Below are 23109 nucleotides of genomic sequence, written 5' to 3'. Positions count from 1 at the left end.
CCGGTCCCCCACACCCGGAGGGGGACCCCCACGCCAGGGTTCTGGGTGGTCCCACGAGTACCAGCTTTGTCTTTGCCGACGGATTTCTTCCCCGGGGGCTTGGAGGCTTCGGGGCCTTCGTGCGCCTTGGGAGACAGGCTGGGGGCGGTGGTCTCGCCGGGGGGAGGGGCCTCGAAGGAGGCTTTCTTGGTCCTCCGGCAGCTGCTGGACACCAGCAGGGCGGGCGAGGGCTCGGTGCCTGCGGAGCGGACGCGCGGCCTCAGCGCTGTGCCTCCAGACCTGGGCGCTGGCTCCACGGGGAGGCCCCACCCCCGCGGCCCCGGCACTCACACTGGATTTTGAAGTCCGGAGGCAGCAGCCTGATGTTGGAGACGGCGATGTGGCCGGTGTCCCCGTCATCAAACTCCACGACCACGGAGTCCAGGTCCCCTTCCTCGTCACTGCAGGCACCTGGGGACGAGGGCCCCGTCACGGTCGACCTTGGCGCCGCCCCAGCAGCCAGGAAACCGACGCCCCCCCCCCCCTCCCCCGCCTCGCCGCCTCCCGCGGCCCGGCCTGAGCGGCCACAGCACCACCGTCCATCACCCCCGCCTGGGGCACTGCCCGCTCGCTCACCCACCTGCCCGCCCCCGGGGGCTCCACATCCCCTGCCTGGATGGGGGGCTGCTGGCGGCCTTGTGGGGAATTCGGGGGGCTTACCTCGGACCACGTTGCCTGGATACAGGCAACGTGACTTCTGGCTCCAGTAGGCACAGACCCTCGTGCCGGGTGGGAGGTAGCGGCTGGACTGTGGCCGGACATCCAGCACCTGGAGGACCGGTTGGGGGGGGGGTGTGAGTGGGCGGGGGAGGGGCTGCGGGGGGGGGGGCCCAGGAGGGGCGGGTGCAGCCAGGCCCACCTCCCCGGGGCGGCGGGTCCAATGGGGGCCGTCCCCTCACCGCCTCCTGCAGCAGCTGCTCCAACGAGTAGATTCTCTGCCTGTTGCCTCTCTCGCCCTCGATGACGATGCTGTAGCTGAGGGGCGAGGGGGGCGTGGAGCGTGAGAGGGGCCTGCGGGCCGCGGTCGCCCACCCTGGCCCAGGCCCGCCGCCCTCCCTCCCCGCACCCGGGCCTCACATGTCGGGGGGCTGCAGGGTCCTGACGCTGCCCGCGTACAGCAGACTGTCCTCCTTGGGAATGAGCACGGGCAGCCCGTCCTGCAGATCCTCCTTGTGGATGGTGCACGAGCCAGCTGAGGGGACAGGCTGTCAGCGCCGGCCCCGCCCCCACCCCCGGGGCTGCCTCCCCCGGCCACTCACCCAGGGCGGCGCTCTGCTCCGCGCTCAGAGGACCGCTGGCCCCAGCGGGCTCTTCCTCCGCTTCGTCCTCCTCCTCTTCCTCCTCCTCCTCCTCAAAGCTGCCGTTGTCGTCAAATGCAAAGTCGTCTTCCACAGCAAAGCTCTCTAGCAGCCGACTCACTGCCCGGCCCTTGCCCTGGGGGGGCCAGAGGGGTCAACTCCCTCTGGAGGTGGGGGCGGGAGAGGTCTGCAACCCCGACTGGGCGCCCGGGGGGGTGGGGACGCTACCTGCTTGCCGACAGCCTTGCTTTTCACCTTGCCCACCTTCCTGCCCTTCCCCAGGATGGCCTTGGCGTTGCGTGGCGACAGGGCGATGGACAGGGCCCCGTTCTTCCGCTGTTCGGGGCGGGAGGGAAGGAACCGCGGTGAGGGGGGCCCCAGCCTCCCTGCTCACAGCCACCGCCGGGCGTGGTGCAGGCTGAACCCGGAGTGTGAGTTCAGGGGTGCGGGGCAGGCTCACTCCCGGGCGGGCCACATGAGCGGGAAAGGGGGACAGGGTGGGAGCTCCTTCTGTATCTGATGCCCGCCCGCGGAGCCCAGGGCGGCCGGGGTGCCCCGTAGCAGGGGTGCCCGCAGAGCCTACCCGCAGTCCCGGCTGGAGGATTGTGCTCTTGCGTGTGGCCCTCTTGAGGCGCTCGCTGGCCAGCTTGCTGCCCTCCTCACGGCAGGTGAAGGCGCGGGCGGGGCTGAAGAGGGTGTCCCTGCTGGGGGTGGTCCCCGGCTCCGCCCGCAGGCCACCTTTGGCCTTGCCCTTGGCTTTCTTTTTGCCTGGTGCGCCTGGGGGCCTGCGTCCTGGGGCCCGCTCCAGCTTGGTGCCCACCTTGGCCTTCACCGTGCGCCTCTTGACCTTGACCTCGCTCTCTGGGCTGGACAGGCGGCAGGCCCCTGTGCGGGGAGAGGGCGGCCGTCACAGGCGTCCCGGGTGCTGGGCCCCCAGCCGCCAGGCTGGCCCCAGCCCGCCCTGGCCTCCTCGTTACCTAGTAAGCCCTGCCTCTCCTTCTTCTTCTTGGCCTTCTGGTTGGCCTCCATCTTGACCACGGAAGAGGGTGAGGGCCCCAGCACGGCCACACTGGCCCCCCCATGCAGCGCCAGCCCGGGCTCCTTGGGGGGTGCCTCTGCCCCCAAGAAATCTATGCCGTTCTCGCTGTCATAGCCGGCGCCTGGGGAAGGCAGAGCGTCCAGATGACTTGGTGTCACAGCCACACCATTTTGGGGGCGGGGGATCTGTTCATCTGCGTGCGCGTGGATGGGCTGGGGGGCGGGGGTGGGGAGGGGCAGGCACCTGGGCCGGCCTCCTGGTGAGGGTGTGTGGACGAGCACGGGTTAGGGGAGGAGCCCCTCTCTGACCTTGCTTTCCCTGTCTCTATTTTCCTTTCTTACGCCCTGGGCAGTGGGGCGCCAGCCCGCGGGCCTGGGGATCCCCCTCCTCAGGGCAGCTCCGGCCCCTTACTGCCCTCCTGCTTCCTGCTTCCTCTCGCCCTCCCTTTGTTCTCAGGCGCGAGCTGGGTGCAGGCGGGGCGAGGCCTGGTGGGGAGGAAGCACCTAGTTCTCCAGGCTCCTGTCTCTGGACACGTGTGCCTGCTGGAGGCCAGATAACCCCTCCAGATCAGCCTGCAGGAAAGCCGCCTCCAGCCGGCAGAGGGGCTATTTTTAGCCCCCTTTCCGGGATGTATCCAGAGGCCTCTTTCTTTCCGGTGGCTCTCGTGGCCCCACGGGGAGCCGCAGGGCAGGGTCTCCTTCCCCCGGCTGCCCCAGCGGGGAGGCTGTCCCCGGGTCCCCCACACTCCACAAGCCGCCACCTGGCTCTGATGGCCGTCTGGGCCTGGCGGTCCCGGCTGCGGCCCTCGGACCCACTCGCCTGCCTCGTGTGCCGGGGCCACCGCCGACTGGGCTGGGAACTTGGGCGTCTCCCTGCTGCCGCCACCGCCATCCGGCTGCGTGTGCCGGGCGGCCCCCGGCACCTTGGTGCTCTTGGCTCTGGACAGCTTCTTCCGGATGCGTCCCCCTGGGGCGGCCTCCTTCCGCCTGAAGGGGCTGAGGCCGGCGGGCAGCCCTTTGCTCTTCACTTTCGGCTTCAGCTGGGCCACCTTGTGGGCCATGGCAGACGCCAGCTCGCCCTGGCCGCTGCTTCTCTTGCACCGGACCTTTTCCTGTGAACGGGAAGGCGGTGGCTGCGCTCAGCCCTGCGGCCTTCAGCCTGCCCTCTGCCAGCGCCGGCTCACAAGTGGCACTTCCTCGGCCCCCGGCCTCTGAAGGGGCCCAGGGGGCACGGGGCTCGGCCCCTGGAGCCCAGCACCCCCATCCCCCGCTCCACGGCACCTCCCAGACCGCCCACCCTACTTGAGCTTGGGGGACGGACGTCGAGGGCCCGGGTGTCTGTTCTGGGAGGGCGGGGCAAGGTGACAACATGCTCAGGTGGGGTGACAGCTGCCTCCAGGCCACCCACTGCACACGGGGTGCACCTGACACTGGGTTCACTGCTGAAGACTCCGTGACCTAGAATTCTTTCTGCTGGAGTGAGCATCGCCAGCCCCAGTCACACCTGCAGGCCCAGGGCCGGCCTCTGCCGTGAGGCTCACCGAGCCCCAGAGCCCAGGGTGAGGCCGCTGCAGTGCTCACCGCAGAGGCCGGCTGCAGGCCCACGTAGACGCTGCTCTCCAGTCGGCTTTGCTTCCTCGCAGGCTCCTCGCCACCCCGCAGCTCAGCACACAGCAGGCTCAGGCTGGACCGCACCGCCCTGGGGGCATGGGGGCGCAGGTGGGCATGGGCCAGCTGCAGGCACGCCTCGGCACCCTGGCCCCGTCCTCGCTCTGCCCTTTCCCGAACGAGGCTGCGCTCCTGTGCCGGGCTCCTTGGAGCACGCGCCGTGCTGCCAGGCGGCCCGGAGGCCGAGCCAGTGCTGAGCCCCAGCCGCCTGCCTGCCGGCCGGTCCTCTCGCTGACCGGGGAGGGGCGGCCTAAAGCTCAGGGGCCAGGGCTCTGTGGCCAGCTGGACCACTGTGTGTCCCAGCTGTGGCCTCAGTCTTCACACCTGGGAAACAGGGACGGGAACTATTACGGCTCTCTGCAAGGGTGGGGGAGGTCGGTCCCGGTCCCAGGACTGGCCCTCGGTGAGTGCCAAGACCAGCGGCCACCACGGTTTGGAACAAGGACGGCGTCAGAGAGGCTCCTGAGAATGGGGTCCCCCGCCTCCCTCTCCGCCACTGCCAGAAGGAGGTCAGGGCACAGTGGCCAGAGACACTCCTGTCCAGGGTCTGCCTCCCAGCCTCCTGGGACCCTGACTGCTGGGCTCAGACACCTGCTCTTAATTCCAATTCTTGAGGGAGGGGAGCCTGAACCCCAGCACCCACACCCCGGGGGGGGGCCTGGGAGTCTACTGACCCCAAGTCTCGGTTTCCCCATGTCCCACAGGTGTGGGCGGGGCTGGGCCTGTCACCTGCCCCCTCCCCCATTCACATGGTGTTAATGAAAACGAGTCACAGACAGAGCCTGAGAACCCTGGCTTTGTGAGGACAGACATCACCTTTCACCTTCCCGCCCAGAGAGGGGACCAGGCAGGAAGCTGGCTGTGCAGTGAGGCTGCCCCCACCCCCCACCCCCCCCAACCTTCCACTTCCTGCCTGGTCCCAGCTGTCGGCAACCACCGCAGGGCACGGCCCGCAGCGGGGGGGGGGGGGGGGGGGGGGAGCCCGGGATTCAGGAGGGAGCCGGATCCTTGAGGAGGGAGGGCCCTGGACTGTGCGTCCTTCCTTGTCCTGAGGCTGCTACCCTCCAGCCAGGGCCGGGCTTCGTGGGTCGGTGGAGGAAGTGTTGTAATGCCAAGTACCAGGCCGGGGTTTCCGGGGCCGGGGGCCTGAGGGCAGCTCGGGGCAGCCTCGCCAGGACTCTCTGATGCAGCCACTGGCCAGACTCCGGGCTCGGTGGGCCCTACCTTGGCCAGAGGCCCCGACAGCGCTGGCTGGTTCTCAAAGGGAGAGCCTGGGAGTCCCCTGGCTGGGGACACCTGGGCAGCGGGGGGAGGGGCAGCTCGGGGAGACGCCCCCCCCTCCCCAGCCATATGGCCTATCCCCGCCACCGCCCACAGGCGATGCGAACCCCCCTCCCTGTAACCTTCTCTGCATTTGCTAATGTTTTGTGACATAAAGCCCTGAGATTAATTTTTTGCCTCTGTCTTAATTGAAGGAACCATTTAGTGCCGATTTAACTATTATTACCAAATCATCAGGATTGATGCAGCGCGCACGCAGGCTCGCCAATCGCGTTTGGAGCAGCTCGTTGGATTTATGCAAATAGGTCTGCCGGGAGAGGCAATTTGTAGCCGGGAAGGACAATTATGCCCGGCCCGGGAGCGTGCCAACGAGTGCGCCGGGCGGGTAATGGATAATAACACTGCGCCGACAGCGTGCGCAGCACCGCAGCGTGACCAACGGCGTTACACGGTGCAGACAGAGAGGCTTTTCCGCAACGCCGCCTGGCACCCGAGGGGGCCGGGCGCGGGCAGGGGTGACGCCACGGCCAGGTGTGTGGACCTGGTGTGGCCGCGCGCCGGGCCCAGCGTGGGGCAGAGGGAAGGGGAGAGGTCTGCAGCGGGCTCTGTCCGTGGCTACAGCTCTGGGAGAGGGGAGCTGGGTCCTCACGGGAGCTTGAAGAGGGGGGAGGGCCAGCAGCGTGCGGACAGGGGCGTCGAGGGCACCCTGGGCCCACCCCAGCCCCGCCACACGCGCCCCACGGCGGCCCACGCACCGGGACTTACTTGACTTTCTTGCCGTCGCCCCTGGGGAGCTGGCCCCCAGGACGCAGGGCGGGCAGCAAGCTGGGGTACTTGCGTTTCCTCGGCCGGCCGGGCCCCCGCCTCGCGGGGCTGCGCGAGCTCTCCTCTCTCCTGCAGGCCACGGGGATGGGGGGTGCTCAGAGGCTTGCACCCACCCTGGCCCCCCGACAGGGGTTCAGCAGAGGGCACTGGCCTTGGAGGGCTGCAGGGGCAGGGCAGGCCCCCCCGACACTCGGGGAGCTGGGCCCTCACATGGCCCAACGTGCCAGCCTTCCTCCCACGGCCTCCGGGGGCCATCCTGGACGCCAGCCTCCAGCCCAGCTCAGCCCGGGTGTGCGTGGGGTGGCTCCCTGACCCTGAGGTAGTGGTCCCGGGCCTGCACAGCGGGGGGGGGGGCCCCCACCCGGCCCCTGCTGCGCACGCCCCGCCCGGCTGCCGCCCGGGGCCTTACTCGTGGTCGTGTCTGCGCTGGAGGCGAGCCAGCTCCCGCTGCTTCTCCTTGTAGCGCCGCTGCAGCTCTGCCAGCTGGACGCGCATCTCCACCTCCTGCGTGTCCAGCCGGTCGATGGCGGCCTTCAGGGGGCAGACCTGGTGGGCAGGGGCGCAGGGGCCTGTGAGCCCAGGTGGGGCCCCACGGTGGGGGTGGCCGGCGTGGGTGCTCAGGGTGCCCCTTGGGTTGTAGCACCGGGGGCGACCGGGCCCCCCCTCCCCCCCACTCACAGGCTTGGTCTTGGGGGTCCAGGTGTCCTTCCGTTGCAGAATCTGCATGCGGGGGGTGAGCGTGGGAGCCCTGCAGGGGTCAGCAGCGGGGGGCTGGGCAGAGGAGGAGGGGCTGTCCAGGCTAGCGGCCTCCACCAGGGACCAGGCTGAGGCCAGCGTGGCCAGGCGCTGCAGGTCGAATGCCAGCACGTCCTTTTCCTCTGCGGGGGACACGAGGGTCAGTGTGTGTGCGGCAGGCGGGCACGTACCGCCCCTCACAGGGTCTCTTGTTGTCCGCCTGCATCTTGGTATGGCCCAGACCCTCCAGGCTGCCCGGCTCCCCCAGCCACGAGGACCAAGGACCAGGGTGAGGTGGTGGGAAACAGCAAGATGGGCACAGGGTCAGGCACCGAGCACCCTGCCTCAGCTCCGGGGAGAGGAGAAGTCCCCCCTGGCTACTGTGGGCCAGGCCAGTTGGGGAAGCACCCAATCCATCCGATAAGAGGCTTGTGGCTTATTCGGCCTCAACAGAAAGTGCCCGTGCGTTTCCTGCCCCTCCCAGATTCATGAAGAGTGGGGTGAGAGGAACGGCCCAGTGCAGGGTCCGAGCTGAGCCAGTGGAGGGCAGCGTCCATCCAGGGGTGAGGCCCGGCGGAGGTGGGGAGTCAGGCCCCCGTGGGCAGGCTGTTCCCACGAGGAGCCACAGCCAGGGAAGGGGAGCCGGCCAGGGGGAGCCCTGCGGGGTCAGACGGCTGCTGGGGCTAAAGCCGTCCACGGGCAGTTGTGCTTTTCAGGACCTACAGGACATACAGCTCCTCCGAGGTGGCCGGGGAGCAGCGATACCCCAGTGGCAGTGAGCACATCTAACACCCTGAGCGTGGCTTCTAATTCCACCTCCCAGGAAAGGAGCCTGGCTCCTGGGAGAAATGGCTGTTTCCAGGGGCAGGGGCGGTGTGTGGTGAGCCAGGAACACAGGAGGTGCTCAGAAGGTGAGGGGGACACGGTGGCGGGCACATGGGCCAGCTGCAGGGGCCGAATCTGACCCAGCTCCAATCCTCCGGTTAAATAGTGAGAGTGCAGATTACAACCGGCCAAAGAGAGTAAGAATCCGCGAGTCACACTGCCACAAACAGGTAAAATGCACGGAGAGAATGCGTGAAGAGGCAGGGAGAACTGCTTCCAAGCACCTCCCTGCGAAATACTCGTTAACCGCAAAGGGGGGACGCGGCCATCAGGGTGAGCCGGCCTCAGCAATGGGACAAGGCGGCGAGGCGGGTGCCAGGAGCTGAAACTTCTGGACGCCGGTTCTGAGCTGAGGCCACAGGAGGCTGTGTTGGGTGGCCCCGGAGCGGGAGGCTAAGGGGCTCTCTCCTCCTAGGGCATGGGCTGCTCTTCCCTCTAGAAGCCAGGGCAGGGCTGTCCAGAAGCCCTACTTCAGCGACAAGTCCCACACGGTGTCCTATCTGTTGGGGTCACTGTGGTCACCAGGAAGCTCCTTTGCTCCCCTGCCCGGCCGGCCCGGCCCCGGTCCTCAGGCTGAGCCTGCTGAGCCGGTACAACCCCGTGGGTGAGCTTGGGGGGGGGTGAGGGGGTGGGGGGGGGGTTGGAGACGAGGCGGGGAGGGCTTTTCTTGGCTTCAAACAACACCCTGCAAAGCTCTGCAGCCCTGGGGGCTGTGGAGAGAGAGACAGCCCCACCCCGATGCCCTGGGGTGTCTCTAACTCCTGTCCCTGGAAGGGCCTGGGGCCAGGCTACCCAGACAAGCCGCAGCTTTGCAGACCTGGATCTCAGGCTCACTCAGGAAAAAAGGGGCATCCACACTCCAGGACGGACAGGGCCTGGGCTCCCCAAACATCCAGGGTGGAAGGGAGGCTCATGTGGCTCTCCAAGGGCGGGATGTTCTGGTGTCTCAGGGCTGGGCTCCTGGGTACAGACCTCCCCATCCAAGGCCAGGCAGACACAGGGTCTGACTCCCCGCCCTTCTCCCATCCCAGGGCTCAGTCTGGGGCTCAAGTCCCTGCATCTGGTGCGGAGGTCTGAGGGCCAGGCAGTGCCCCCACTGAGCCCCCCCCCCCCAACTTGAGCCCAGGTGGGGGCAGGCCAAGGGTCCTGCAGCTGAAGTCTTCTGGGTGGGGCTGAGGGGCTCTGAGCACCCAGGTCAGTGAGGTTGCCCATGAGCAAATGTCCTGGGGTTTGAACTCCTGCCCCACCACAACTCGGCTGCAAACCTGCCAACCTCCTCGTCTCTGCTTCCCAGGGGCCTTCCACCAAATCCCGTGCCCGGCCTGGAGGGGGTTCAGGGGGTCCCTTCTGGGGAGGAAGGGACAGGAGGCTCTGCTGTCCCTTGGGACCCCTGCTTCTGGGACATACTTCTCCCACTTTCTCCCTCTGTGAATCTTGCTGCTCATCTGAGATCACAGCCAATCTCCTAATTGATTTCAGGCAAGGCGGTCACTGGGCTCATAGGGAACAGCTCTGGATCTGAGAGTGCACAGACTGGTCAGTTAACTGGGACAGAGGACAGGATGGGGCCTGGGCGCTCCAAAAGGGGAGGGTGGGGGCCTGGGGGTTCCAGGAGGGGAGGGTGAGGGCCGGGGGGTTCCAGGAGGGGAGGGTGGGGGCCTGAGTGCTCCAGGAGGGGAGGGTGGGGGTCTGGGAGTTCCAGGAGGGGAGGGTGGGGGCCTGAGTGCTCCAGGAGGGGAGGGTGGGGGCCTGGGTGCTCCAAGAGGGGAGGGTGGGGGCCTGGGGGTTCCAGGAGGGGAGGGTGAGGGCCGGGGGGTTCCAGGAGGGGAGGGTGGGGGCCTGAGTGCTCCAGGAGGGGAGGGTGGGGGTCTGGGGGTTCCAGGAGGGGAGGGTGGGGGCCTGAGTGCTCCAGGAGGGGAGGGTGGGGGCCTGGGTGCTCCAAGAGGGGAGGGTGGGGGCCTGGGGGTTCCAGGAGGGGAGGGTGAGGGCCGGGGGGTTCCAGGAGGGGAGGGTGGGGGCCTGAGTGCTCCAAGAGGGGAGGGTGGAGGTCTGGGGGTTCCAGGAGGGGAGAGTGGGGGCCTGGGGGTTCCAGGAGGGGAGGGTGGGGGCCTGGGGGTTCCAGGAGGGGAGGGTGGGGGCCTGGGGGTTCCAGGAGGGGAGGGTGGGGGCCTGGGGGTTCCAGGAAGGGAAGGTGGAGGTCTGGGGGTTCCAGGAGGGGAGGGTGGGGGCCTGGGTGCTCCAAGAGGGGAGGGTGGGGGCCTGGGGGTTCCAGGAGGGGAGGGTGAGGGTCGGGGGGTTCCAGGAGGGGAGGGTGGGGGCCTGAATGCTCCAGGAGGGGAGGGTGGGGGCCTGCGGGTTCCAGGAAGGGAGGGTGGGGGCCTGAGTGCTCCAGGAGGGGAAGGTGGGGGCCTGCGGGTTCCAGGAGAGGAGGGTGAGGGCCTGGGGGCTCCAGGAGGGGCGGGTGGAGTGGCGACCTGGCCATGCATCTTCCTCGGTCCACACACCCTGGCGACTGAGGCGCCTGGCCTGGGATGCAGTTGCAACGCCCACAGGGGACTCACGTGGTCTCCACGTGAGCGTTCTTTCAATGAATGGGCCGCGGTCCAGCAGGCATTCACATGCACACACTGGGTGGCCACACACACTGGGCCCGGCATCCGCTCGGCACTTTCGTGCCAGCCACGCTCACGTGGTGGGTCTGGGCAGCCCGGGCCCGGCCCAGGGCTCCCCCCTTCACCCTACAGCCAGGAGCCCTAACTTAGGCCCTCCTGGGGTCCAGCTGGGAGTCCACGGTGGGTGCTCCCCAGCAAACTGCCCTCGGCACAGCGGTGGGCCCGTCTAGGTGGGCAGGAGGAGTGACACAGAGGCCTCTGGGGAAATTAACTTTACGAGAACATTTGCTTTATCTCCAAAGAGCACAAAAGGCGCCTGTGGCTGGCAGCAGAGCGCTTTATGCGTCAGGAAAACAAGTGGGCAAGCTGAGAGAACTCTGTTGGGCTCTGTCTATAAATATCAGCGCGCACGATGCCTGGCTGGGGGTGCTCCCGCGCGAGGGTTTCCTCAGGGGGCCCCTCTGGGGCGACTGCCCTGGCTGGCCTGTGTGGGGTCCCCACGGGCTCCAGTCCAGGGCTCACCATGGGGTGGCACCAGGCCCTGTGCCCGCACCCTGGGGCCCCTCTGGGGCCGGGAGCCCAGAAGCATCTCAACCTGCATTCAGCCCCGGGACAGGAAGGACCGGCACCCCGGCCCTGGTGACATTGCGGGGGACACGTGGTCAGTCTTGGACCACTTCCCCTGGGCCTGGGAGGCAACAGCCGGTGCGTCCTAAGCGGAGACCTGGCAGGCCTCGGGCCAGGAGCCACACAGGCTTTCCTCTGCCTTCCCGGAGGCGAGGCCCCAGTTCAGCCACCTCATCCCCCGAGGGTCTTGGCTTCCTCGTAATGTGACCGGGGGACAGCGTATGGGGACAACTGTAAGGCCCCCATGGGGCGCTGTGGACACTGCAACATACACGGGGCATGCTGACCCAGACTCTGTCCTTCTGAAACCACGGTCAGGGTGCAGTCCTGGCCCCGAGGGCCCATCTTCCAGAGCGTTCACAGGGTGGTGCTTACCTCGCAAGGCGGGCTCCCTCCTTTGCTGCTGGATCTCCAGGTCGGCCAGCTCGCTGAGCAGGGCAATTCCATGAATCCCTGAGCTACAGGGCGAGGGGCCTGTGCGTGGGGGCCCAGGGGCAGCGGCGAGCTGTGGGCCCGGCGGGCTGACACCTGGCAGGTCCCCCAGGTCGATGGTGGCGGCCACCAGGGCGTCCAGGCCCGGGAGTGCCCTGGGCAGGTGGCTGTTCTTGGAAGCTGGCCCCCGGCCCTCCTCCTCCTGCAGCTCGACCTCCTGATACTCAGCCCCCTCTTCCGGCTTTGCTTCCCTGGGGGCCTGCCAATTGCCCGGCCCGGCCTCACTGAGGCCACCTGGGCTCTTCGGCTGCTGGGGGGCCGGGGCGCTGGCCCCCGATGAAGGCCCTGGCCCCACGTCCGTGCCCCTCTCCACCGCGGCCCCCTCCTCTGCAGCCCCTCCCTGAGTAGAATGAGCCTGGCCGATGGCCTCGGGGCCCCCTCCCTCGAGGAGGGCCCCACATCGCAGTTCTCGAAGCCCCTCCAGTGGGCTGAGGTCTGCTGCCTTCCCCAAGGGTCCCCGCTCGGCAGGGTGGGGGGTGGCGGCAAGGTCCTGGGTGGCCTCCCTGGCCCCCAAGGGCAACCCCGGCTCCTGTGGGCTCTGGGGGCTTTGGGCGGGCAGCTCCCCGGGTAGTAACGTCCTCGCTGGCTCAGGCTGGACCCTGGGAGCTGCGGTTTGCATAGTTTTGGGGTCCGAGAGGTCAGGAGAGTGCACGCTGGGGGACAGGGAGAAGCCCGAGCTGGCCACAGGGCACGTGTATCCGGGAGGCAGGTCTGTGAAAGAGGGAATGTTGTCAGGAGAGGGCAGCTGGGGGCACGAGTGGCCCTGTGCCAAGAGGGTGGCCTCAAATCCCCGACTGCCACCTGGGAGGGAGGGTCTCCAGCCTGCCCTCTGCCTTCGAAACAGGTGGGATGAGGACAGGGAACACGTTACACTCAGGGGGCACCTGAGGGCAGGAGAGGAGGTCCCTGGAGCGAGTGCCCCCAGCCCAGCCCAGGACGCTCTCCCTGGCCAGACGGCTGTGACCACCTCAGCTCCCGCCATGGCCCCAGGGGTCCACAGGGGTGTGCAGGGGCCCTCTGGGGCACGGCGTGCTGTGGCTAACCAGAAGGGGGATGGTTTAAAACAAGATACTTGGACCAGGCTTTCTCAGAACCAGAACGAGCCGGCAGCCTGTCGGAAGCATGCCCCATTAACTGCATTAAAAAAAAAAACAAAAAAACTAAGAGGAAAAAAGCTAGCAACACTCCCCACCCCAAAACCCAAACCCCCCAAAAACAAAAACACAACTTCTGTTGGCTCAGTCTCCTTATTGTGGGACGGGGGCGGGTTTTACGTTCGCCACACGGGCTTGCCGCGTCAACGTGGGGCCTCGTTCCGGGACAGCGAGAGCCAAGGGGTGCGGCGGGCGGGCGGTGGGCGGCAGGGGCCCAGACGGCTCCAGGAGGAGCTCCCTCGCCCCGCTTCGCCGAGACCCGGAGCCAGGGACGGGAGCCGGTCCCGCGGCTGTGCCCAGGTCCTGCCACCGGCCCCCGCAGGCCAGGCACTTCACTGTCCGTAGCCCCCACTGCCGGTCAGCTGAGCCCAGCCCTCATCCCCGCCCCGTCTGCCAGGAACTGGGGAGGAGGTGGTGGGGTCCCTCAGTGCTCGCCGCATGGGTCATCCAGGATTGTGGACGGGGAAGGACAAGGAACAGCGCCCTGGGCCCTACCTGGAAGGCCTTTGCAGATGCCAAACCAGGTAGCCCCCTCAGTTCAGCTCTGCCCACCCGGAAGTGGAGAAAAGCCTCCGAGTGGAAGGGGGCGGGCCAAGGTCAGCCCAGCGCTGCCCACTCTCACCTGGTTCCAACGCGCTCAGGTCGGCTCCGGACCGCCGGCCCTCCCCACTCTTGTCCTCGGAGCTGGGCAGCTTGGAGCCGGGCCCGGGGCTGCCCGAGGGGCGGACGGATAAAGTGCACGAGGCTCCGGGACGCGGTGGCGGTGGCGGTGTGGGGCAGCTGGCAGGGGGCTTCGGGGTAGGCGAGTGGCAGCAAGGGGACAGCTTGGCAGGGCCTATGGTGGCAGGTGAGGGGGTGCCCTTGGCTGTGGGGGTTAAGGCAACTGGCTTGTGGGTGGACTTCAGGGTCTTCTCCTGGGTGGGCTCCTCCTGCTCCAGGTGGTGGTCCTCGGGCTTCCGCTGTTGGCGGGGAGGGAGAGGCTCAGCCGGCTCGACCCCCTGCTCAGGGCGTTGGGGGGTGGGGAAGCCTGGAGCAGAGAGGGAGGAAGGAGCCCTGGGTCCCCGCTGGGTGTGCCCTGGGGCAGGTACCTGGACGGGCGCAGCCCTCTGCTGCTGCTGCTGCTGCTGCTGCTGTAGGGCATAGAGCTCTTGCTGGCGCAGGAGCTGGGACCGCGAGTACACGGGGAGCTGGCCGGGGTGCTGCACGTGGGAGGCGGGGCCCCGGCCCCCATACATGGGGGGCCACAGTGAGGCCTGGTCCATGACGTCAGCTGTGGGCAGGGCAGAGGAACCATCAGACAGACGGGCCAGGACGGGGCCCTGCGCCCCGTGTCCCCAGCCCCCCTGAGCCGGCCCCTTCCCCGCCCCTCACTTACCTCGCGCCTGCTTCCTGGGCCTGGGCCATGGGCGGGTGGCTCCGCCTCACTGTCCCCATGGCCGTGTGGGTTGCTCCCTTCTCCAGACCCACTTCCCACACCCCCCTCCCCATACAAACAGCCGGCCCGGGAGGCTCTTACCAAGCGCGTGGGGGGCTGTGTGGGGCGTGGGCTCCGAGGGCAGAATGACGAGCTGTGCAGGGCTGTCCTGGGAGAGGGGGAAGACGGAGGGTATGGAGCCGGGCACAGAGGCGGCGAAGCCGGGGGGCAAGTTCTGGTGCAGGGCGGGGTGCCCGAGGCCTGGGGAGACAAGGCCCGGTCACCAGGGCGCATGCAGCACCGGGTCCTGACACTCTTGGGCCTCCCACACCAGGCTGAGGACCGTCCAGCCGGGTCAGGACGCATGCCCTGCCCCAGGCATCCTGGCTGTCCCTCCCCCCCCCCACCGCCCCCCCCCCCCCGCCGCCACCTGCCCTGGGAGCACTGACCGTAGGAATGCCCCCCCATCCACAAAGAGGGGCTGCGGGTGCGGGGCAGCCACGGGGGGTGGGCAGGGTGGGGGTGGGGGGCTGGGTCCCCGCCCAGCTGGCTGTTCTGCAGCGAGGAGCCGCTGGCGATCATGAGATGAGGGGCCAGGTCTCCGGGGCAGCTGCCGGGCGGGTGGATCCGGGAGAACTCCAGGCGGTCCTTGTCCCTGTGCATCACCGAGGGTGGAGGGGGCTCAGCCCAACCGCCTGGCCACCTACCCACCTCCTCCACCCCATCCTGTGGACATCAACCTTGGAGGAGAGAGTGGGGCTCAGAAGGTCCCAGGTACACCACAGGATAGGGAGGGCCTCAGTATCGGGGGCCTCCACCCCCACAGCGGCCCCGACAGCAGAGGGAAAAGTTCGCAGAGCTCCTCTCGACACAGGCAGAAACCCCAGCAAACCCGGGGTGGGGGTAGGCAGACCTGCCTGAGTCAGGCCACAAAGCCTGACCTCCCCCCCCCCCACCGGCTCCCCCGCCCCCGCGGCAGCTGAAGCCCTGTTCTCACTGAAGCAGGAGCTCCCGGCCGGCGAGCCCCAGGCGGTCCTCGGACAGGCGTGCCCTTTCTTCCTCAGCCTCCAGGTCCAGCACGTGGGTGGAGCGGGGCCCAGCTCCTGCTGCGGACATGGCAGAAGGGACAGGGGCTCGGGCGGCCGGAGAGCCAGAGGCTAAAGCAAGCAGGGCAAGGGGGTGACAAACCGAGGGAGGGTCTCCCGCCCCATGGGCCTCGGGGGTTCTGCCGAAGGCAGGTGTGGGGAGTGGTGGCTTCGAGGGATGGGGGCGGGCCAGTCAGCCCAGTGAGGGACGGGACCGAAGACGTGGGGCGGGGACGGCGGGTGAGTCCAGGGCCCGCCCTTTGTGAGCTCCGGATGGGCAGAGGAGAGCAGGCCGGCCACGCTCCCTGTCTCCCTCCCTGCGCAGGGGCCTACCTTTGAATGCAGGGGCTGCCCGGCCCTGCCGCCCGGTGTTGGTGCCGTAGGCCGTCTCGGGCCGGCTCACCGTGTCCTTCTGCCGGGACAAGGCCACCGCGATGCCCACGGGAGGCTGCCTCACTTCCGCGTCACTGTGTGGGGTGTCGTGTTCCCGGCTTCGGGCACAGTCGGGCCTCTCTGCCTCGCCCGGGGCCTGGGCTGGGCCTTTGGAGGCGGGGAACTTCACATCCTGCTGGGCACAGCTGGCCTTGAGGCCACCCAGGCCCACGAAGGGTGCCTTCTGGCCGACGACCAGCGCTTGGTTGCTGTATTTGAGCAGGTTCTTCATGGCCGAGACCTCATCGGGTGGGGCGGGCAGATCCTGGGGCAGGAGTGCGGCCTGCTGCAGGCTGCCGCTAAAGGGGTCCAGGTAGGTGCCAGCCTTATGCTCCTCGCCAATGGCCATGGCAGTGCCCTGGCCCGACTGGATGCTCCATGGGGGTAGGTGGGGCCCACCATAGCCCAGAGACGCCAGTTCCAGGGACGTGCGCTTGGCTTCGGCCCCACTGCCCCCTGGCTCCACCTCGGGGGTCACCAAGTGCTGCTGATGCCGGATCCGGGCCACCTTCTGGGCCCCAGGGGGACCGGAGGGGGCCTCCTTGCTGGCGGTCTTATCTAAAGTGCAGCAGGCCTGGGCGACCTTCCCACCCAGCGGGTCCTGGTGGCTCGGCCGGGCACAGTCCTGTGAGTGGGCAGGCAGCTCGAAGTAGCCACTTTTGTCCAGACCACCTTTGGGGAGCCCGGAGAAGGGGGTCTCGGGGCCTGTGCTGTTGAGATACTCCAGGCCCTTTAGCCGGGGGTTGAGAGCCGCCTCGAAGCCCCCAGGCCGCCGCTCGGTCTTGCCCTCGGCCTTCAGGTGAGCATAGGAGACCCCATAGGGCACAGCGTGTTCAGGGGCCAAGGCCCCATCGAGGTGCCGGTCTTTGCCGTCACCTGCCACCGCACAGGCCTCGGCTGCCTGAAAGGGGCGGCTCTTGTCGGCCAGGTGTCCCACGGAAGGCACGAAGGTGGGCCCGCTGGCCTTCAGGTCTCGGGGGACTTTGTCCTGTAGCGGGCAGAGCCCGTCCGGGCCCGCGTGCAGCTGCAAGCAGGGGAAGGAGCCGGTGGCCGTGCTGAGGGGCGGGGGCGGCCCGGCGGGCAGGCCAGACGGCACCGCGTAGGACGCGGCCTGGCACCGCGTCTGCCGCCTCTCCAGGCCCTCGCTGAAGGCCGGCCCGGGCTCTGCGGGGCCCGCCGCCTCCTTGGTGCAGCGTCCGGAGGCCGCGACGCCCACGCCGGGCCGCACCAGCATGCCCCCCGCGCAGCTGGCCAGCGAGGCCTTGCCCGTCTCGCCGTTGAGCACCTTGGTGTTGAGGAGGCAGGAGGCGAGGTGCTTGGGGCGGCCCTCGCAGGCGCCCCGGGGCGCCCCGCCGCCGTCCTTGCAGTGGCCGTCTGCCGGCATGGGCAGCACGAGCTTGTGCCGCTCCTTGCCGCCGTCCTCCTCCCCCGCTGCCGGCCTCTCCTTGCCCTCCGCAGCCTTGCCGGCCTTCTCTCTGCCCAGCTCTCTGCCCATGAGGAAGCGGTCGAACTCCTTGGCACCCTTCTGCAGGGGGCCAGCCTCGCCTCGGTCGCGGCTACAGGAGCTGATGGGGTGGCCGGGGGCGGCTCGGGCCACGCCGGGGAAGTTGTGGTTGGCAGGCAGGAGGGTGGGCTGGGGGGGCAGGTTGCGCAGGTAGAAGTTATCTGCGTGCCGAGAGAAGCGCGCGGTCACCGGAGGGCTGGGGGACTTCCCCAAGACACAGGCTCCAGGAGCCTGTCCACCGCCTGCTGGCAGTTACCGTCTGAGAAGGTTTAAAGTTGTGAAAGAGACCTCACGTCGGGTCTACCACTTTAACCGTGTTTAAGTGCGCCGTCGGCTGGCACTGCGAACCTTCACGGTGCCGTGCAGTCGCCACCACCATCCGTCTCCAGAACTTTATCGTCGTTCTGTCCCCGGGTAAACACTAACTCCCTCTCCCTAGGAAGGTTCTGACTCGCGTTCGGCCCCCCGGGAGGTGGGAGCTGTGAATGGCCCGGGGCCCCTGCCCTGCCCGGCACCCACAGGGATTAGAGCCGGGAGGGGCACGGGGCCACAGGCATCTCCCCCGCCCCAGGCAACGCCAGGGCCTCACAATCGGCCATCAGAACCTTAAAAGCAGGGGAGGTCGCTGACTCACGGTTCGGGGCTGTCTAAGTGGCCGGTGGCACACAGCATGTGGTGTGATGTGGCCACCACACCGCTGGCTGTGCCCGGACACCCGGCCACTGCAAGCGGGACCGTGCACTGTGGACTGCGAAATGCCCGTCTCTGACTAGGCCCCTGTAAGGGCTAAGACCCAGGAGAAAGTGAGGCCAAGTCTGAGGATGGGCTGGGGGCGGAGGACCCCGCTCGCCTACCTCCTGAACACCCTGGCAGGCCCCCAGCTCCTCTCTGCATGTTAACTGTGGGCGCCTCAGGCCGGGGGATCCGGGGATGCTTTGAAGGGAGAAGAGGAAGTGATCGCAGCTGGCAGCCCCCACAGCTCTGGGCCCATGGAGGCTGGCGGTGGGTGGTGGGCAGTAGGGGGCAGTGTACCCCCAGCTCCCTGGGCCGGGCCGTGGCCTGCTGTCCAGCCTTGGCCCTTCCAGCCCAGGCTGGCCAGCCCTTCCAGCCTGGGGCCACGCTCTCTATGTGGGTCCCAGGCTGGCCCTGGGGTCGCCCGCTGCTCCCAAAGCTGGGCTCCTGTCTCTGTGGACCTGGGGTACCCCGAGGGGGCAGACAAGGGGGAACAAAGAAACATTTGGAACTTGTAAAACTGTCCTCATGCACATAAGTTCCTTGTCAATTTCCTGCTAATTAAAACTGGCAGGGAGGGGGGCAGGGGGCGGGGCGCCGGGGAGGAATAGCCTGGGTGAAACCTAATTAGCTTGATTTCCGAAACCAAAACATTCTTGGGTGGGGCTCCACCACAGCACTGAAAGCCGAGAGGCCACGAGCGCCCCATTACTGCAAGGGCAGTTCTGGGCTCGGGGTCACCGGGTCGGGCTGTCGCCCCTGACAAATGCTGTCAAAACGGCTGCACGGGTGGGAGTTTGGGGGACCCCGCCTGGGGCCGGTGGGGGCTGTCCTCTGGCTGGGTAGCAGAGCACCTGGCCCCACATGCGGGAAACTTGGTTTCCGGGGAGCATCCCTCACCTACCCATCTCCTGGGGCAGGGGGTGGCGGGCTTTCCTGGCCCTGGCACAGGCCGACCCTTGTCCGAATCAATCCCAGCCAGCCCATCCTCGGCTGGGTCAAGGCCAAAGCTTTCCGGACCTCAGCTGCCCCGCCCGGCCCAAAGGCACACCAATGTCCGGGAGTGGGAAGCTTGTTGGGAGAAAGGACTGGGGCAGGGCTAGGAGGACATGAGCACTGGCCATAGGCTCCACCCCAAAACTGCCTCACTGGGGGTCACCTTGCTGGGGGCCTCCCTTCCTTCCCTTGAGGTCCCCTTCAGCACACTCTGATTGAACTGCTAGGTCCTGAAGCCCAGCCTGGTGTCCTGTCCATCAGCCAGACCCTGCTGGGTGCTTTGTGGTCCCCTCCTCTGCCTCCACTGAGGGCCCCAGGCTTGGGGCTCCTTGGGATCCCCGGAGCTGTGTGTGTCCTCACCCAGGTTGGCCCCTCTCCCCACCATGTGTGTCCAGCCACCTCCTGGATACCCCTGGGAAAGTCCCTCTGTGTGGAAGACGAACTCACCCCTCCCCTCTGAACTGCTCCCCCGCAGGTGCACCCCTCCCACAGCCTGGCCATGAATGGGGCTCACCTAGGACCTCTTGACCTGCATGTCCCCTTCACACCCCCAGTGGGACCCCCATGCCCCAATTCAAGTCCATATCACTTGTCATCTGAAACATGGTAAGGAACCCAACAGCCTCCCTGCCCATCTACTGGCACGACCCCAGAGAAACCTTCCTAAAATGCAAATGAGATGTGATCCCATCCAGGAAAAATCTAGGAGACAGGGCACTGAAGGCCCCAGCCACTCCCCCGGTGGCCACATCTCCTGTGGGCTCCCCGATGGGATCCATGACCTTGAGGTTGGGCTTTTGCATGAGAGTGCGTGTGCATCCCCGAGAGGGCACGCATGCACGTACACACGTGTGCACGTACACCCTCCCCACGGTCCCGTCAGCCCTGCCTTCTCATCAGCAAAGCCCTGACCTCGGTGTCCCCTCTCCAGAGACACCTCCTGGGGGCCCCCTCCTGCCGATGGAATGAGAGCCCCTCCTCTGCCTGCTGGGGCACATTGATGCCCCAACACAGCCTGCAGCCTCTGTCTGACCTGAGGCCCTGCACCCAAGGTGTGCAGCTTGGGTGAGGCAGGAAGTGCAGGCTTCTGGGGGCTTCCTCCCCCCCACCCCCGCCCGATGGCATCCTTCCCCCCTGAGGTGCCCAGGGCGGTGGGGATCGGGAAATCATGTGTACAGGTCAAGGCTAGGTGCCGAGGGGCTAGGCACCACCCCTTAGGGGCTTCGGTCGTTTGGGAATCTTCCACTGGAGCCGGAGACGTCCAGACAGCATGGCTGTGTCTTCAGGGTGTGCACCTAACCCCAGCACATGACCTGCCTCTTGGCCATGGTCCTGAGACTTTAAATCCTCCGGGAGCCTGAGAAGCAGGCTCCCTGTCCTCGGTCCCTACCCCGCCGTGGCCTGAGACCCGGAGAGGAGGGTCTGCCCAGGCTGGCCGTCTTCACCTGGTACCCCAGAAGCCCCCAGCCCCGCCCGGCCCCGCCCTCCCGGATGCCCTGCGCCCCAGACCCCCAGCGAGGCCCCAAGCCAGCACTTGCCTTTTTGGGTTCCATAGAAACGATGTTGCCCATAGAGAACATTGCTGTTTCCATGGTGATCCAAGTGGCTCATGGGTAGGAAGGTGGATGCCAGACTCCCCGAAAATCTGGGGTACCCTGGAGCTGGAGGAGCAAGGACACTGGCTGCAGAGGCACCCCCGAGGCCCCGGCCCGCATGCGCCCTGACCCCAGGGAGGGGAGAAGCGGTGGGCGGCCCGCGAGCGGCGCCCCGCAGAGCCTGGTATACAGCCCGCCGGTGGGAAATCAACCCATCAATACATCATATTAACTCTGACTCGACTAACACCATCCCTCTGGTGCGGCACAAATTGAATTGCTGATGGGCTGGGAGAGAGGAAGATGGGAGAGGGCGCCTGCGGTCCCTCCCCCAGTAGCACACGGCGGGAGCTCTGAGGCAGGGCAACAAAAGCTCCTCTCGGAGAGGCATCTTGGGAGGACGGGGCCGCAGCGGACACACATGCTGGACGGAGGCCCTTGCTGCACAGGCCGAACTGCCAGCCAGGACAGCCAGGGCCACGTGCCACCTCGGCCCACGCCATCCAACGGGCACCTAAGTGCTCGGGCAGCCTGCACCCTGGGGCTGGCGCCGTCAGGGGGTGCCGACTCGCATTTTGCTGGGGCTGCCAGCATGGCGGGTTCTCCAGCGGCCCGGCCTCCACGCAGATCTACAGAGGGAGCTGGCCCCCAGCCCTGACACCCCTCCTGGGGTCTGAGTCATGCCAGGCAGGCCCTTCTCCGTCCCTCTGGGGCCTAAACCGTCCTTGGGGCCTGGCCCTGCCCAGCACAGGAACGCCAGCCATACCCTGGAGCCGGCCCCACCTGTTGGCCTTGGACCTTGGGGGCTCCTGCCACCTGGGATGCACACCCTGTCCCCAGAAGGGACGAGGACAGACAGGCATAAGCACAGCCTGGGGGAGCTGTGTCTGCTGGATGTCCAGGGCCACCAGCCGCCCTGATTGGGGCTCCTCACCGCTGGTCCTTCCCCCTCGTGGCCCAGCAGGGAGGGGCGGGGGTGGGGGCCCACAGCTGGGGCAGGCAGGAGACAGTCTTACTCTAAGACTCCTGCTTGGAGGTGACGCTCTGGACGTGCTCTGTAGGAGTTTCTCTCACCCCATGGTTGTCCCAGGAGCAATCAGCTCCCAGGAGCGCCTTCCCACCCTTCAAGGTGGCCTTGGCTGTGAGGAGGGAACAGCCATCCAGGGTCTTCCCCGGGGAGCAGCGGCCACAGGGACAAGGAGGAGCTCGAGTGGGGCCCTGCGGACAGCAGTCCTGGGCGGGGAGGGCAGGCTGGCCCCCCAGGCTGGTGTGTGTGGCCTGTCGCCCTTGATAAAAGGGAGCCGTGAGCCCCATGCCTGGGGAACGGGCACCAGCACCCCTCCTAGTGTCACAGTGGAGTCCGGACGACGAGTCCCGGGGCAGAGATCCCCATTTCATCCTGCCCATGAACTGCTTCCCTGAGTCCATTTACGACAGAAGCCCTCTGCTGTTCGAGTGGAACGTTCTTTGTAACAGCTGGTGGCTGAGCACCCCACGGAGTATCTTCTGGGAAACACCTTTCCAGAAGGGGCGGTGCCAGAACCACGGGGCCTGGGGCATTACTCCCGGCCTGAGGCTGGTCTGCCTGGGTACAGAGGCCGCAGAGGCGGAGGGTGGAGTGTGGAGGCCGGCGTGGGGGCTCTATCTCAGTGCCGGGGGCGGCGGTGGAGGCAGCGGGGGTCAGCCCTGGAGCCCACAGCGAGCACCAGGGGCCCGGGAGGCCCCTGGCAGGCCTGAGGCTGGGGGCAGGGCGGGGGGTGCGCTGTGCCACCGTGGATCAGGCTGCGTAGCTCAGCTCAGAGGTAAGAATGCAGCCGCAGGGGCAGAGCTTGGAATGGAAAGTGGTCAGCACCAAATGGGGGCCGTCTGGGATCCCCCAGCCCGAATGGGGTGGCCTGCACCCTGATCCCAGCGGGCTCGGTCCCTCAGACCCAGATGATGCAGTTTGGTTCGGAGGTGGAGCTGTGGAACCCTGTCCCCAAGGGACGTTCCCGGCAGCCCCCATCTGGAGGCTGGAGAAGTCCCTGGATGGCTCTCTGCTTAGGGCTCATGTCCCCAGGCACATGTGAGGGCTCGGGAAAGGTGCCAGCCACCGCCCCGGCCTGTCCCCTCCTAGCCCCCTCCTGCCTGGCCAACTGGCCTAGTTTGTGTGGGGAGACGCATCTGGAACAGCTGTTCCCTAGATTAAACTCAGCTCCTGGGAGACTTGACAAAAGCTGAGAGCCGGACGGGCCCGGGAGCAGCCGGGGGCGGCGGGCGGGGGGCCGGGGCCTGTGTGTGCCGCGCGGGCGGGGGCCGGGGTGGTAAGCCACCGCAGCTGTCCCCTTTTAATTGGCCGCTGTTAAATGTTTTACGGGGCCTCGTTTTGGTAAACAGAAGTCTGTAAATTCCTCCTTCCCAGAACCCGTTTCCCGGGCGTGGACACCCCCCGCCTCCCCGTGACCCCTCGGGAGGTCTAGGCCTGCCGCCCACCCGTGGCGTCCGCTGGCTGAGCGGGGAGCCCCTCCCTGCGGCGCCCTGGGTCGGGGGGTGGGTGTTCGGTGTTACGGTGCCTGTCCGAGCCCCTCTCCTTTTGAGCGGAGCTGGTGGCAGTCCAGGCCAGGGAGCAGGGGACTCCCTCCCACCTCCAGCTGCCTGAGGCCCTGCCCTCGGGGATCCCACAGGGAGATTCGAGCTGTGGGGAGGAAGTTGGGGGAG

The 23109-nt window shown here is 67.5% G+C and overlaps 1 protein-coding gene across 4 annotated transcripts in view; it reads right to left on the bottom strand.

Annotated features, from left to right (window-relative positions):
• BAHCC1 (BAH domain and coiled-coil containing 1) overlaps positions 1-23109 on the bottom strand; it is a 63151-nt gene that overhangs the window by 5360 nt on the left and 34682 nt on the right. For 2 of the 4 annotated variants that reach the window (XM_045489852.1, XM_045489853.1), the window contains exons 4-24: positions 20356-20478; positions 15487-17250; positions 15066-15174; positions 14518-14723; positions 14171-14329; positions 13277-13924; positions 11384-12211; positions 6828-7027; positions 6559-6695; positions 6090-6218; positions 3957-4074; positions 3196-3487; positions 2315-2497; positions 1921-2222; positions 1566-1673; positions 1299-1473; positions 1117-1231; positions 939-1014; positions 700-808; positions 331-450; positions 62-238 (exon numbers count right to left, since the gene is read on the bottom strand). In XM_045489852.1, coding sequence (XP_045345808.1) covers positions 62-238; positions 331-450; positions 700-808; positions 939-1014; positions 1117-1231; positions 1299-1473; positions 1566-1673; positions 1921-2222; positions 2315-2497; positions 3196-3487; positions 3957-4074; positions 6090-6218; positions 6559-6695; positions 6828-7027; positions 11384-12211; positions 13277-13924; positions 14171-14329; positions 14518-14723; positions 15066-15174; positions 15487-17250; positions 20356-20478 — 6078 coding nt within the window. The remainder of the gene's footprint in view (positions 1-61; positions 239-330; positions 451-699; positions 809-938; positions 1015-1116; positions 1232-1298; positions 1474-1565; positions 1674-1920; positions 2223-2314; positions 2498-3195; positions 3488-3956; positions 4075-6089; positions 6219-6558; positions 6696-6827; positions 7028-11383; positions 12212-13276; positions 13925-14170; positions 14330-14517; positions 14724-15065; positions 15175-15486; positions 17251-20355; positions 20479-23109) is intronic. The other 2 variants (XM_045489854.1, XM_045489855.1) reach the window with 2 other exon arrangements.

This window comes from Leopardus geoffroyi, chromosome E1 (genome assembly GCF_018350155.1).
Source record: "Leopardus geoffroyi isolate Oge1 chromosome E1, O.geoffroyi_Oge1_pat1.0, whole genome shotgun sequence".
NCBI lineage: Eukaryota > Metazoa > Chordata > Mammalia > Carnivora > Felidae > Leopardus > Leopardus geoffroyi.
The sequence above is the reverse complement of the archived record's forward strand: the minus strand, read 5'-3'. Positions and strand labels throughout refer to the sequence as shown.